The following is a 15811-nucleotide window of genomic DNA, read 5'->3' as shown; positions in this document are numbered from 1 at the left end:
ACTAACATCCTGACTCACTCCATACGTGCACCATACATGTGGAGGACTGCACACACACCTGTGGAGGATGTAGAGGACCGTCTCTTTGCTTCCTGCACTGGCAGCGTGATGACGTCAACTGCAGCCGGACGAGTCGAGTGAGGTGAGGTGGGCTCCCTTCAGGTGGGTTCAGGTGGGGCTCCCTTCAGGTGGGGCTTCCTTCAGGTGCAGCTCCCTTCAGGTGCGGCTCCCTTCAGGTGCGGCTCCCTTCAGGTGGGGCTCCCTTCAGGTGGGGCTTCCTTCAGGTGCAGCTCCCTTCAGGTGCGGCTCCCTTCAGGTGCGGCTCCCTTCAGGTGGGGCTCCCTTCAGGTGGGGCTCCCTTCAGGTGCGGCTCCCTTCAGGTGGGGCTCCCTTCAGGTGGGGCTCCCTTCAGGTGGGCTCCCTTCAGGTGGGGCTCCTGCAGCTGGGGCTCCTGCAGCTGATGATTCAATTCAAAGACACATGTGAATATGTAGAAATGAGGTGCAAAGGTCTGCAGTGAGAGATGAAACTGTCACTCACCTTCTTTAAGTCTTTGTTCTTCACACACTCAACCAGCAGCTCTACACACAGAGAGAGAGAGAGAGAGAGAATGTTAAAAACCACAGATAATTAAAGTTATTATCAGTGCTCTGTATGACGAGGTTGAAGGTCTTGGTCCTCAAAAGGATTTGATTGACTTCTCCTTTTGGGCGACAAATTTATCGGCTAACAATAAACATGTAAACTACTATAACTAATTAAAACACAGCTGGCAGATAACCAACGACATTAAGGACTAATGCAGTGCAGCTGAACCTGATCACAGATGTTCTCTCTCCCTCCCCCCAGGTACTGAAGTCAATGTGATGCAGAATGGACACAGCAGTAGTTACTTTCCTAAAAAAACAGGCCCAATGTGACATGATAACAAACTGAATGTTAACTTTCATAAATCAGTTCTTTTTTTATTCAGTTGTCTCCAAAAACAAACATTTAGAAGTTTAAACTAATTGTGATGTGTTTCTTTTTTTAACACTTTTAGGGGCAGCCTGACCAAAACAAGATGAAGAGCTGTTAGCATGTCTGCTACACCACGCTGCCTCACTTCCTTCAACATTTGGTGAGTATTTTTCTTGGCTCTTGCTTTATTTTAACCGTTTGAGTCACATATAGTCATATTTTGATTTTATTCATGGGGCAAAATTGACATGATGCTACAAACTTTTTTTAATCTTGACTCTCACTTTGACGTTGATGTAGAGATTATTTTGACTTAATTAAATGATTAAAAATTATTAATGTATCAGAATGGCCCATTTTACTTTTCATGTTTTGTACAATCCTAGCTGTAAATTACTCATAGATGCAACCTGAAATGAACTTTGAACCCTGATGTCTTTGTTTCTTGTGTCTGATATTCCAGGTGTTTCCTTGCTCTGAAGAGAAGGATCTGTGCTGCAGCTGGAAGGAGTTTGTTTTCTTTCAGCTATAGATTTAGTTTAAAGTCTGTTTTCTTTAATTTTCATTTACAGTTTTCTCTGAAGACACTTTGATAATAAAATTTTCAAGTCTTAATTTGTCTCATGTTTGTGTTGTCAGCATCTTTACTCCCCAATAGATGTTTTGGTGTAGTTGTTTCCTTCTTTGTCACACAGCTGTTAGATTTGTTTGGATATTTTTATAACAAATTTCCATTAGGAAACATGCTTATTGGTGGTAGATAATTACAAAGTTTCCTCAGGAACAATGAAAGCTGTAAACTACTATAAACCACAGCTGGCAGATAACAGCCTAATCAATGATGTAACACAAGCACAGAAAGGACAGCAGTTTTATTACAATAAAATCTAACAGACATGACTTCTGTTTTTTGTACATGTTACATCAGCACAATACAATAAGGAGTCACAGGCGTCCACATTGGGTAGGAGCTCAAAGCTTTCTTAGTGTTGTTTTATGTTCCAGGTTTAGGTCGTATAAATGTTTAGACTCAGTTATTTTAATCATTTGATCCTTTTTGGAGGAACATCAGGTGATTAAATAAAGATTATACAATGTAGTATTTCATTAAACAACTGATGTTCCTCCACTCCAAAAAGGATGAAATGATTAAAATAACTGAGTCTAAACATCTATACGACCTAAAACCTGGAATATAATAAAACAACATTACGAAAGCTTTGAGTCTCCTACCTGAGCAGGAAGACGGCCACCGACGGGGGATCCTCCTGGAAGACGTAAACAGAGTTCCTGTTGGAGAAGAAAAACTAATTTAGTTCAAGTAAATAAACTCAAAATGTTTGTGATTATACAACATTGTGATGACTGGAATAAACCTGAGTTTCATCATTCACGGTAAATGATCTGTGTTTAACTTCACTTTAAGGCTTTTCTATGAGACCGAAGCAAACTTAAATTTAAAGTTTAAATGTAGAATATAATATAGAAACATTAAGTATAAGGTCTTAAGAAACATCTTGACCATACATTAACTGTCACAAGAACTAAAATTAAAGGTTTAAAATAAATGAATCAGACTGTTGTTTCTTTGAGTTTGAATCAAACACAGAAAGCTGGATTAAGAGCTTTAACTCTTAAATTAAATAAAGAATTTTATTCATATTACTTTATCAAGATGAACATTTAATCTCTGAGCTCTGTGAACAGTAATGTTTAGAAAATCATTTTACCTCGGATTAATAATTAACATATTAGTCAATAAAGTTAAATTGAGGTTATTGTTTTATTTAAACTCTTCAATCTGATATTAGTTTAAATTATAAGTTTTGTTTTTAAAAGTTTACTTTTACCCGGTGTTTAAACAATTAGTTTAAGAGGAGAAAACAAGTTCAAAAGTGACCTTCATAATGTTGATAAATGTTATCATCATCTTACTTTGACCATGTTTCCTCTTAACAAACATTTAGCATGAGCATTAGCCCACGTGTTAGCATTAGCATACAGCCCCACGTGTTTCTATTTTGTGGCTTTTCACACAAAACTGAACTTTTAAAGACTCACTGAGTATCTAGACTTCATCTCTCCTTCCCCGGCTCCTTCTTCTTTCACCGCTTTGATCCACAGCCAGGCTGCCCGCGGTCCGCACCGCTTACCTGCTCGAAACAATGATATACACACCTGAGAACACCTGAACACACCTGGGCGTGATTACCGGAAGCTTCAACCGGAAGTGTCGCAGAAAGTTTCTATGGAAGAAACGAAAAAGTTATAAATAAGAGGACACATAAACAAGACTAAGTCAAAAATCAAATGTTTTATTGATAAAAAATATTTCTTAATGTAATTTACTTGTTTTTATGTTTTTTTTAAACTTTGAACTCTTGGTAACCAAGCAACATGAGAAAGTCAAACTCGGGTCACCATGGTAACTACCGGTAACTGCATTCGTTAGCAGGACGAAGCTAACCTGTTTTCCGGTCTTTAGGACACTGACTGAATTCTTACCCACAGATAAATTCAGTGTTCATGATGTTTACCTCCAGTTTCTCTCTTCCTCTCCCTGTCGTTCTCCAAAGTGTCCAAGAAGCAGATAAATTAGTTAGTTTGAGATACTAATGTGTAAAGATGGAGTTTAAAGGTGAAACTGCGCCCTCCTGTGGTCAGTCTGTGAATTACTGCATTTGTTTTTTTCACCTTTCTTGTTCTAGATACAAATTCAAACTGCTTTCTTTGTTTTATTTCTTTATAAATAAATGTGACTTGACTGAATCACATATAACATATTTTCTTAATTATAAAAAGCAACTGTTTACTGCTTATGTTAATTAAAATCCATTGTCTGTTAATCACACGTGCATGTTAGTCTCTCAAAGAATCTGAAGTGTAACTTCACTGATTGCATATTCTTGTGTACGTTGGAGCATTTCACTCCTGAGGAAGAAAGCAGATTGTGTTCCCATGACATATTAGGCAATATATTTTTCTTATTTTCTTATTAGTGGTAGATAATTAAAGACTACAATAAACAAGTTTCCTCAAAATGAAAGAAAACAGACAATGAAAGCTGTAAACTACTATAACTAAATAAAACACAGCTGGCAGATAAGGGTTTTTGTTTTGAATCCACGTCTTTTTAAGCCTTTTCTGCCTCGTAATTATCGGGCAAAAATCTAAATTCTTTGACTTCCAAGTAGAGTGAATGTAATCACTCAAATGTGTCTACAAGGTGACTGGTTACTGCACTGACCTGTATCTAACTTAAAAGTAGTGAGGGTCTTTACCACACCTCTAAGAGCAGATAAAATGATCATCAGAGTTCAACCACTGACGAAACAAAGACACTGAAAGAGAGAACAGAAAGAAGACTTGGATGAAATGAAGAAACTTCTCAGTTGACAGTTTTGGTCTCACTCCAAGTCTGCACTCAGAAAGAAGAAAAGAATTGATTTGCTTTCTTCAGAAGAAAAAAAAGAAAAGAGAGTGTTGCTTACAATCAGAGGACAGGTTATTCTGTCTTAGTCTGTCTTAGACAGACCCCTTTAAAAGACAGACTAAAGGGGTTTCACACTTGCAGAAAACTCCTGAAAAACTCCTGACATCTCAGAAAAGTGTCTTGACACTGAAGAAAGACGGCAGCACTCACCCGTCATTCCAAAGGGAAAGCAGGTGTCTTTTAATCACATCCAGGATTCCTTCGATCCACAACCAGAAGGAATACGCTTTCTCGTTCGCACTCTGCTTACAGACAAATACATTCAGTTCAAAGAGAAGATGTAGTTTTAACTTTATGATGCACCAAAAAGACTCCATTAGTATCTGCTAACCTGTACACGTTTCTCTTATTGCAGCTTTTGGTTAAATTACAGATTTGAATACAAATTTTATTCATTTTTAATTTGTGGTATTAAAAAGTATCACAGATGTTGACGATCTTAAATCTCAGGCTGAATGGGGCTCACCTTGCAGAACTTGGTCCAGGGGATTTGTCCCTCTGGGTTCCTCTTGGCTTTGGCTCCTGAAGATAAAAATAAATAAAAGTTAAAGGCCTGTTTGAAAGTCCTGCAGGTGTTTATCTGTTAAAGAAAAGTATTTCTACCGAGCAGTTTGTCAGCCAGCATGTTGAGCTGCTCCTGGTTCAGGCCTCGCTTGGTGACGGAGGAGAACTGCCAGCTGAGGAGCTCGGACAGCTGAGACCACTTGGCCTGCGGAGCGCTGAGGAAGAACTTCAGATTCTGAGGGAGAGGAGAGGAAAGAAGAAGAGATGGAAACACAAAAAGTCAAACCATCTGGTTTAAAACTACAGTTAAAGATACTCTGTTACGAATAGAAGACCTTTATTCAAAACCTTACTTCATATAAAAAGCACAGGCATCAAAATATACTCAAAATGCAAACCGTAAAACAGCTATACACGCGTCAACATTTAGATTGTATTAATGGTCTGTTTATGAATTTAAGGTGGCAGCTGTGAAAGTTGTTTAAATCATTAAGATATCACCTAATTGTATCTTTGATATTTGTGATAAGTAAACATCTGTAATCATCAATGAGAGTCCTGGTTGTGTACCCTGGGCTCGGAGGTCAGCATGTTGTACCAGAGGATGGAGGCCCAGCCGCTGGGCAGCTGACAGACGTTAGAGATGACAACAACAGGCAGGGACATGGCCTACAACAACAAAAACAGCAACAAACATCAGGAAATAATCATAAACAAACTCATAAACTCTATAGTTTGACTGTAGTTACTAATCATGTCCACTAGATGGCAGCCAAACTCTGCTGTTTCATTTAACATCCAATATTTCCCCACTTCCGTTCCACAGCTTAGTAGCACTGCGTGTTTTAAAGTATATATTTCATAATAATTAAATGCTTTGTTGTGCTTCAAATGATCTACATGATATTGAAGGTTTTAACTCTTTGTGGCTGTAATGTAACTTCTACACTTTACAACCACGGACTGTAAATATTACAATATAACTCACCTGGAGGTTAACAGCCTCGTCAGGTCTAATTAACCGCTGCATCATGCATTCATATTACACTGCTGCCCTCTGCTGGCGATGGGTTGTAATTACATCCAACAGTCACTATAACAGAAATGTATCCTCTTTTTAACCTTTTTTTCCACCACATAAATGTGTGGAAAAATATAAATAGTGCAGTTACTTCTGTAAAGTCTTCTTGTGTTTGTTTGTACAGGTGTGTGCAGGTGTTTCCTCGCTCTGTGCTGCAGCTCAGAGGTAAAATGATTTTCTAAACATTACTGTTCACAGAGCTCAGAGATTAAATGTTCATCTTCCTCAAATTATATGAATAGACTTCATTTATTTAATTTAAAAGTAAAAGCTCTTCATCCAGCCTTCTGTGTTTAATTTACTCAAAGAAACAGCAGTCTGATTCATTTATTATTGAAGTGCAGTAACCAACAACTAACCACCAGAGGGCGCCCTCTCCATATAAAGTGATTTATAAACGATAAAATACATTTATTTTAATTTTTATAACTAACCACCAGAGGGCGCCCTCTCCATATAAAGTGATTTATAAACGATAAAATACATTTATTTTAATTTTTATAACTAACCACCAGAGGGCGCCCTCTCCATATAAAGTGATTTATAAACGATAAAATACATTTATTTTAATTTTTATAACTAACCACCAGAGGGCGCTCTCTCCATATAAAGTGATTTATAAACGATAAAATGCATTTATTTTAATTTTTATAACTAACCACCAGAGGGCGCCCTCTCCATATAAAGTGATTTATAAACGATAAAATACATTTATTTTAATTCTTATAACTAACCACCAGAGGGCGCCCTCTCCATATAAAGTGATTTATAAACGATAAAATACATTTATTTTAATTTTTATAACTAACCACCAGAGGGCGCCCTCTCCATATAAAGTGATTTATAAACGATAAAATGCATTTATTTTAATTTTTATAACTAACCACCAGAGGACGCTCTCTCCATATAAAGTGATTTATAAACGATAAAATGCATTTATTTTAATTTTTATAACTAACCACCAGAGGGCGCCCTCTCCATATAAAGTGATTTATAAACGATAAAATACATTTATTTTAATTCTTATAACTAACCACCAGAGTGCGCCCTCTCCATATAAAGTGATTTCTAAACGATAAAATACATTTATTTTCAACCTATAACTTTTAATTAGAGTCTTAAATCATTGTTTGGTAAATTATTTATATTAAAGCTGCATTTTTACCTTAAACCTTTTCTTCTTAGGTTAAATTTTACTTTTCAAACTTACTTTTTAATCAATTTAATTAGTTTATTGTCATTTGGTTTTCTTAATGAAAATACCACAAACCTTTTTATTGATTTAATTGAAATGATCAATTTAATTAAAACTGCTTTTTTGATTATGATTAAAATATTTGATATGAGTACATCTTACAGCTCATTGAGCTAATTTAGATTAAACATGAATTAAAAGGAAACATTATCAAAATACACATTACATTAACAAATATCCCACCAGGATAAGCTCAGCACCTTTTTACCCATACTGTACATTTTATTGTATTATTGAACTGTTTATAAACATTTATTTGTATTTAAATTAAAAGTTTTAAATGTGTGCCTTTTGTTGTGCCAGACTTCAGAAGTCTTTTATTTATTTGTATTTATTATTCAGAGTTTCTATAAGTTGATGAGGATCCGGCGCCCTCTCGTGGTGAGAAGATGAACTGCATGATGTCTTTTTATGGAAACAAAAACTTCAATATCATGAGACTTTATTCATTTAATGATCATTAACAACACTAATACAAACAGATAGAGAGAGCTGTGATCATCACTGCCCCCCTGTGGTCACTGTCAGTAACTACAACACTGAAAATAATTCTTACAATGACATTTTTTCCCCGCATTATATTCGAATTATTAAACCTCTAAGTACTAGTCACCACGGAAATAACTCTAATGTTTACTGCCCTCCTGTGGTCAGAGGGAGTAACTGCAGCACTTTTCATACTATCTGTTTGATCTGATATTATTTAGTCAGAAAATTTTTTTTTAATCTTATTTCAGAGTTATCAAAGCTAATTAAAGGCAAAACAAACTTTTTTATTGATATGTCCGTCTTGTTCTTCTTCTCGTCTTCGTGTAGGTCGTGTCTGCAGCTCCTCTGAGGACACAAACACGTATCAATAAAGGAGACAGACATATGAGTTTAAAAACCTCATCAGACTGAAGATTCTTGTGTTTGTAGAAAAAACTGAACTCTTTAGTGCCAGTGGAGGGCACTGATTCTTTCTCTGTATTCAGTTTGTTCAAATTTCCCTGATGAACATTGTTGTTCAAATAATGTGAAATAAATCCCTGAAAGTATTATTATTATTTCTATAATGGTGCCTGGTGTTTTTACTGAGGATCATCCTGACCCGTCTCTGGTGTTTTATTTCTGTTCTTCTTTGTAACTAGATGTCGTTGTAAACAAAGGAAACCTCAATGAGGCTGAAATAAAGGTCTGAAATGAAACAAAGTCAACTTTATTGTCAATTTCAAAATGTGTGGAATCGAAATTGCGTTTGTCTCCGTCCCACGGTGCAATACAACCAAAATAAGGTAAAATAAAATAAGGTAAAATAGATAGAATAAAATAATAGATAGATAAATAATATTTACAGTAATAAATTCTAAATAGTGTAAAAAGGTACAAAACATGGAAAATAAAATAAAATTTAAAGAAAAAGTAAACTTGAAGTGTGCAGTAAACTCAGTGTATTTTGATTATTTATTTAAAAAATGTGTGTATTAGTATAAACAGTGTTATAGAGCGCTGCCGTAAGCCCTTCTGACCACCAGAGGGCGCCGATATCTCACATCAACACAAGCCTTAATGTTGATTGGTAGGCTAAATAAGAGGCAGATATTCCATCTTCAATCGGGCTGGCTGTAATGTAACTTCTACTCTTTACAACCACAGACTGTAAATATTACAATATAGCTCACCTGGAGGTTAAAAGGTCAGGTCTAATTAACCGCTGCATCATGCGTTCATATTACACTGCTGCCCTCTGCTGGCACTGGGTTGCAATTACATCCAACAGTCACTATAACAGAAATGTATCCTCTTTTTAACCTTTTTTTCCAACACATAAAAGTGTGGAAAAATATAAATAGTGCAGTTACCTACCAACATTGTTTGAATTCAGATTATTTAAATTATTTTTAACCATCATTTATACTTATCTAAGAAAAGGTTAAAACAAACTAAATGAAAAGACTTAATAATTTGTCAAATTGTTGGAAATTAAAGTGACTACACCTATAACTACCACAAGATTGAACATGTCTTTTTAAAGTCAGTAAAATATTAGTGTTTCCTTTGGTATAATAGCAGGAGTGTTTGGATCATTTCACTAGTAGACAAATCATTTCAACAACAGTATCTATCCACATTTGTAGATTATGAATCTAAAACTGAATGTTTTATTTATTTTCGGTGTTTTACTTAATTTTGTTAATGTTATTGTGTCTCCTCATTCACAATGAGTTCTCTACGTCGATACGAGCTTTACCTGAGAGTGACAAGCCGACGTCACTTCCGCTGCTGCGCATCACGCTCAGGTGTGCTCCTCAGGTGCGCCAAAGTTTAATATCGACCCTGGACCACTCGAGCGGATGACGGGTGTCCGAGTTTGGATGAAAATGCTGCGAAAAGAAGCATTGGTTGAACTCAGAATGCAGGGTTTTCTTCTTGTTTCTTTGTACAGGTGTGTGCAGGTGTTTCCTCGCTCTGTGCTGCAGCTCAGAGGTAAAATGATTTTCTAAACATTACTGCTCACAGAGCTCAGAGATTAAATGTTCATCTTACTCAAGTAATATGAATAGACTTCATTTATTTAATTTAAAAGTAAAAGCTCTTCATCCAGCTTTCTGTGTTTAATTTACTCAAAGAAACAGCAGTCTGATTCATTTATTATTGAAGTGCAGTAACCAACAACTAACCACCAGAGGGCGCCCTCTCCATATAAAGTGATTTATAAACGATATAATGCATTTATTTTCACCCTATACCTTTAATTAGAGTTTTTGTTCTTGTGACAGTTAATTTTGTAAGTCAATAAAGTAATTGGATATTTAAGATTACATCATTGTATGGTAAATGATTTATATTAAAGCTGCATTTTTACCTTTTAGTTAATTAAATTAGTTTTTAGTTTTTCTTAATGAAAATACTACAAACCTTTTTCTTGATTTAATTGAAATGATCAATTTGATTAAATCTGCTTATTTGTACAAACAGCTGGATGACAAGAATAGACTAAAGTCAAAGACAAGACACAACATTAGAAGCACAGTTTGGAGACAACCTGCTTAAAGATTCAAACTAAATACAAATACTTTAATTTTTTCAATTCTTTTTATTATTACTTGATGTCCTTTTCTTGTAATAATTCACAGGATGATGAGATCAACCAACACAGTCAGTGTGTGTGTGTGTGTGTGTGTGTGTGTGTGTGTGTGTGTGTGTGTGTGTGTGTGTGTGTGTCTGAGCTGAACGGTCTGCAGAGAAAGAGAGCTACCGAGGTCCTCAACCTGCTGCTCAAGACCTCAGTGACATCGGCGCCATCATCGGCACCAGTGATGTCAACACAGCTGTGAGAACGGACACACACACACACACACACACACACACACACACCTTTCACAGTCTCAACATCTGTAACCTCCCCCTCATCCTCAGTCCTCAGAGTCAAAGGGGAACGGCTCAGCGGTGGAGGAGGAGTTCACATCAGCAAGTTCAAGTCTGAGGTCAAGTCTCTGGTGAACCGCAGCAAACAGCTGGAGAGCACGCAGGCCGACGCCCACACAAACATTCAGGCCAATGACAAGGAGACATGATGGAGACGAGGACATCAAGGTGAGGACACAAACACACTTTGTATTGTCTGTACTATATTATATTCTACGTTTAAACTTTGAATTTAAGTTTGCTTCGGTCTCATCCAAAACCCTTAAAGTGAAGTTAAACACAGATCATTTACAGTGAATGATGAAACCCAGGTTTATTCCAATAATCACAATGTTGTATAATCACAAACATTTTCTGTGTTTTATTAACTTGATGAACTAAAATTAGTTTTTCTTCTCCAACAGGAACTCTGTTGACGTCTTCCAGGAGGATCCCCCGTCGGTGGCCGTCTTCCTGCTCAGGTAGGAGACTCAAAGCTTTCTTAATGTTGTTTTATTATGTTCCAGGTTTTAGGTCTTATAGATGTTTAGACTCAGTTATTTTAATCAGCTACTAAGAAGTTGATTTAGAGTGGAGGAACATCAACCTGGAACATAAAACAACATTAAGAAAGCTTTTGAGCTCCTACCCAATGGAGCTGGAGGATAGTGGGGGGGAAGGGGACTGGCTGGATGTAACCCCCTCACCTGTGACACCTTATTGTATTGTGCTGATGTAACATGTACAAAACACAGAGGTCATGATGTCTGTTCAATATTTTATTGTAATAAAACTACTGCTGTGTCCATTTTGGAACATTTTTTTAGAGCGCTACTCAAATGTTTAGCTGCGTTGCTCGATCCTTACAAGTTATACCTCGTTGTAAAGGTGACTCATCAGGCTTTCCAACGATATAAAATACAACACCAATTAGTTTTATTAAAGGGGCCAAATAATTGAAAAAATAAATATCAACAATAAACAAATATGTACAAGGATAAATAGGATAATACTGTAAACATGAGGTAGTTTTTACATTAAAAAGTGTTTGTATATGATGATTTAAATATATGTATATTCTCCTAAGAGAATTGTGACATCATAACATCCTTCATTTTAGAGTTGTTACAGGACGTGACAAAGGAAGGGTATCACACATGAAACAAGGTTTAAAAGGAAGTGAATTTATTATCAAATAATGATAATTATGTAAATCAGTCATGAATACAATGTATGGATGAGTGTAGTGTTGGAAAGTGTGAAGAAAAGTAAAGCAGTTGGTGGAGGCCTGGGAGAAAGAGAGGGGAGACAAGTTAGACTGGAAGCCACTTAGAAGCAGAGTCCTGATGGACTCAGGTGTACCCAGTTGGACTAATGGCCTTCCTGACTCCACCTACTTTCTGCCAAGTCAGGAAGCCAAACAATAATAATAAATCATTTATTTAACAAATATTTAAAAAAAACAATCTTAGACTTGAACAAAACAACACACAGATCCAGCAGGAGAAACAAAGTCTGCATCTGTCTCTGTGGCTCAGGAGATAGAAGGAGGACTTGGAGTCTGGAGGTTGTGGGTTTGAATCTTATCAGGACTCAGTGAATTTTAAAGGTGTCGGTCTTAAAGACACACACACACACACACACACACACACACCATTCTCTTAAAGGTGTTGGTCCAAAGGAAAGACTGAAGAGATCTGAGAAACATAATCAAGTATCTGTCTCTGTGGCTCAGGAGATAGAAGGAGGACTTGGACTCTGGAGGTTGTGGGTTCAAATCTTATCAGGACTCAGTGAATTTTAAAGTCCAACATCTGAAATGATGAAGATAAATACGCCCAGAGCTCATGTCATAGTGTGAAGGGATCAGTAGTGTAGTGGATAAGATTGTGGTTTCTAAGCTCTGTAGGTGGGGAGCCTGGGTTTGAATCCCACTGTGTCTGGTGATGGAGGGTTTGAATCTTATCAGGCAAATTTTAAAGTCAAAATCCAAAATGACCATGATAAATACGCCCGGAACACATCTCCAAGTGTGAAGGGGCCGGTGGCCGAGTGGGATCGTCCTTGCTTCTGCAACGGGTACGTGCTGGTTCAATTCCGGCTTCCACGGCATCGGGGCCTGGAACCGCTAGGGGGGCAAAGTTCCCCCTGGTGTTTCCTGAGTAACATCAGTAGGGGGTTATGAAAAAAGAAATGAAGTGTGGCTGAAGTTTTTTTCAGACACTTTTTTGAAGAATGTTGATGAAAGTTAGTTGAGAGTGTTGGCTTGCTTACTGTAAGTGCCTTTCTTATAACCATACTGTAACTAGCTTACTCATAACCATTCTAATGACTTCATTAATTAAACTAGAGACACTGTATACATGATGTGATAACAGCAAGAAAGAATTGATGTGGACATTTCACAAATTAGGTTGAGGGTTCTTTAATCAGCAGCATTGGGAACCACTGGGGGGGGGGCAAAGTTCCCCCCTGGTGTTTGGAGAGTAACACAAGTAGGGGTTTATGGAGAAAATGAAGTGTGTGTGAAGTTTTTTAACATGTCAGAGCCTTTTATTTAAAAGTGTTGTATGAAAGTTAAGAATAGAATAGAATGACTTTATTGATCCCAAACTGGTAAATTGTGGCATTACAGCAGCAGGTTATCTAACACACAATATGAGTAAAAAACACAATGTTAGCAAATCTAAACAGAATATAATATTAAATACAAAGTAAATAAGTAGTAAAAATATCAAAACTAAGAATGAGAATATATACAACCAGGATTTAACTTAGCATTACTAGTCTTAAATAGAAAGATTAAATGTAAATGTACAAAAACAGAATAGTAAATGGACAATGTTCAATATGTAAAATAAAGTAAATAGTAATAAAGTAAAATATGGAGCATCAGTGAAGTGAGTGGAGACAGTTTTTATATGATATGTTAAGACCAAGAAGACAACTCTCCTCTCTGTAGGTCATTGAGGGAACAGGAAGTTATAAAGGAAACAGGAAGTTGAGGGTTGTTTCTTTAATCTTCAAGGCTGCCCACAGCAGGCAGCAATGTAAGTTCCTTTACTGAAGTTAAGGTTTAGCATTAGCATGTAGCTTAGCATTGTTATAATTTGTTATGTATTGCATCTGATGTGGCTTAGCATGTATGTTAGCATTAGCATGTAGGTTAGCATTAGCAAGAACTTGTATTAGTTTATTGTTGTGTCTTGTAGTTTTCAGTCCTTATTCAATGTGGTGAATATGTGGCAGACCATCTCTTTGCTCCCTTCAGGTGCAGCTCCTGCAATTGAAAGACAATGTTTAGATTTAGTTTGGACCAACAAAGACAATCGTCATAGCAAAGCATGCACAGGTGAGTATGTAGAAATGAGGTGCACAGGTGTGGGATCATCTATCTGTAGAGAGAGAGAGAATGTTAAAAATGTTTGATTTGCATTTAAATTGGGGAATTCATTAAAAATAAAAACTGTTAAAAAATAAAATATTTTATAATATTTAAAAATATATTAGAAATGATTAATATTATAAATATTTATTAATTTAATAATAAATAAAATAAGAAGTTTGTTCAAGCTGTTTCAATTGTCTTCTTTCTGTTTAAAGCCTTGTGTTAAGAAATAAAAACATGTGTTACCACTGTGTGTGTGTGTGTGTGTGTATATATATGTGTGTGTGTGTGTGTATATATATATATGTGTGTGTGTGTGTGTTATTAAACTCTGCTAATCCAACATCACCAAACAGACAAAGTTACTGTGACACTGAAGATGCAGAGGATTAAAATACCTCATTCAGTACAGCTGCAGATAGACGACAGATACGGTAGCTACATGCTAATGCTAAGCTACATGTTAATGCTAAACCACATGGTGTGCTACATCAGATGCAATGCATAACAAGGCTAATGCTAAGCTACATGCTAATGCTAAGCCACATGTTAATGCTAAACCACATGGTGTGCTCCATCAGATGCAATGCATAACAAGGCTAATGCTAAGCTACATGCTAATGCTAAGCCACATGTTAATGCTAAACCACATGGTATGCTACATCAGATGCAATAAATAACAAGGCTAATGCTAAGCTACATGCTGATGCTAAACCTTAACTCCAGTAAAGGAACTTACATTGCTGTTGCTGCCTGCTGTGGGCAGCCTTGAAGATTAAAGAAAGAACCCTGCACTTCCTGTTTCCTTTATAACTTCCTGTTGCTAAGTCCAGAGCACTTCCTGTTGCACTCCAGAGCACTTCCTGTTGCACTCCAGAGCACTTCCTGTTGATAAATCCAGAGCTACAGATATAAGAAAACCGACGAGAGAAACAGACAGGTGATCATTCAAAGAAATGCTTTGATTACGTGTGGTTGTGTTGAATGGATGTTTGTAGGAAACTCAGCATCGTTAACAAAAACAGGCGGAGAAATACAGTTATTTTAAAAAATAAGGGCCAATCAGAAGTCTTGGAACACCCTCATGTGCTCCCTGAGACTCCTTGAAGGTCTCGGGACTAGAAGGAAAAAACAAGAAATAACTTAACTCCATTTCTAGTTTGATTTAGTTACGACCACAACCTTCCCGGTGTTACGGTCCAAGTGAGTAAAACGTCCCCTGCACACAAAGATATTTGTGGTCTTGGTCTTGGTCTTAGTGTGGTCATGACTACAACACTACGTGCAGCACCCTCTGCATGCAGAGTTCAGACTTCTGCAGACTGTTGGGTTTTTAAATGACATGACACTTGGTTGTTGTTATGCTGTTATGTTGGTTATGTATTTTATGTGCCATTGCACGTTAGTTTGGAATACCCCAGGGTTTGGTTTTCCCTCTGATCATTCAGCAGTCTGGACAGAAAATGTAGTGTGATGTGTTAGCTGGTAACAGGCCCTGGTTGAAACAAGAAGGAGCTCGTCCATCATCCTCTGCTTGTCTTGGATCTCTGAGGCGGCTGAGCTGCTTGTGGTGGTTCTCCAGCTGCTCCTCCAGCGCCTGCAGCACCTCCTTCACCTCCTCCTTCAGCTGGTTCTCCGTTTGCAGCCGGCACAGCTCCTCTTGGGAGGGACGTGGGGTCAGAGTGAGTTCATGCAAAAATGATCATCCTTATGAAATCCATGTTTAAATAAGAAAATGACATT

The 15811-nt window shown here is 37.0% G+C and overlaps 1 protein-coding gene and 3 long non-coding RNA genes across 4 annotated transcripts in view; 1 reads left to right on the top strand and 3 right to left on the bottom strand.

Annotated features, from left to right (window-relative positions):
* The window catches only part of LOC110005164 (uncharacterized), a 46920-nt gene that overhangs the window by 8677 nt on the left and 22432 nt on the right, over nt 1-15811 (top strand). The window contains exon 3 of the long non-coding RNA XR_010665520.1: nt 11106-11162. This is a non-coding gene — a long non-coding RNA (uncharacterized lncRNA). The remainder of the gene's footprint in view (nt 1-11105; nt 11163-15811) is intronic.
* Nucleotides 296-3556, bottom strand: LOC114919855 (uncharacterized). The gene is made up of 5 exons (XR_010665523.1): nt 3498-3556; nt 3022-3206; nt 2194-2250; nt 541-581; nt 296-442 (listed from the first exon to the last, which is right to left on the bottom strand). It is a non-coding gene; the product is annotated as an uncharacterized lncRNA (long non-coding RNA).
* LOC110004602 (signal transducer and activator of transcription 1-like) lies at nt 4573-5669 on the bottom strand. Its single transcript, XM_065952046.1, has 4 exons — nt 5528-5669; nt 5057-5192; nt 4920-4975; nt 4573-4695 (listed from the first exon to the last, which is right to left on the bottom strand). The coding sequence occupies exons 1-4, from the start codon at nt 5621-5623 to the stop codon at nt 4600-4602; spliced, it is 384 nt and encodes a 127-aa protein (XP_065808118.1). The 5' UTR covers nt 5624-5669; the 3' UTR covers nt 4573-4599.
* Nucleotides 11843-15725, bottom strand: LOC136178153 (uncharacterized). The gene is made up of 2 exons (XR_010665525.1): nt 14808-15725; nt 11843-13960 (listed from the first exon to the last, which is right to left on the bottom strand). It is a non-coding gene; the product is annotated as an uncharacterized lncRNA (long non-coding RNA).

The sequence above is a fragment of the Labrus bergylta genome, chromosome 24 (assembly GCF_963930695.1).
Source record: "Labrus bergylta chromosome 24, fLabBer1.1, whole genome shotgun sequence".
Taxonomy (NCBI): domain Eukaryota; kingdom Metazoa; phylum Chordata; class Actinopteri; order Labriformes; family Labridae; genus Labrus; species Labrus bergylta.
The sequence above is the reverse complement of the archived record's forward strand: the minus strand, read 5'-3'. Positions and strand labels throughout refer to the sequence as shown.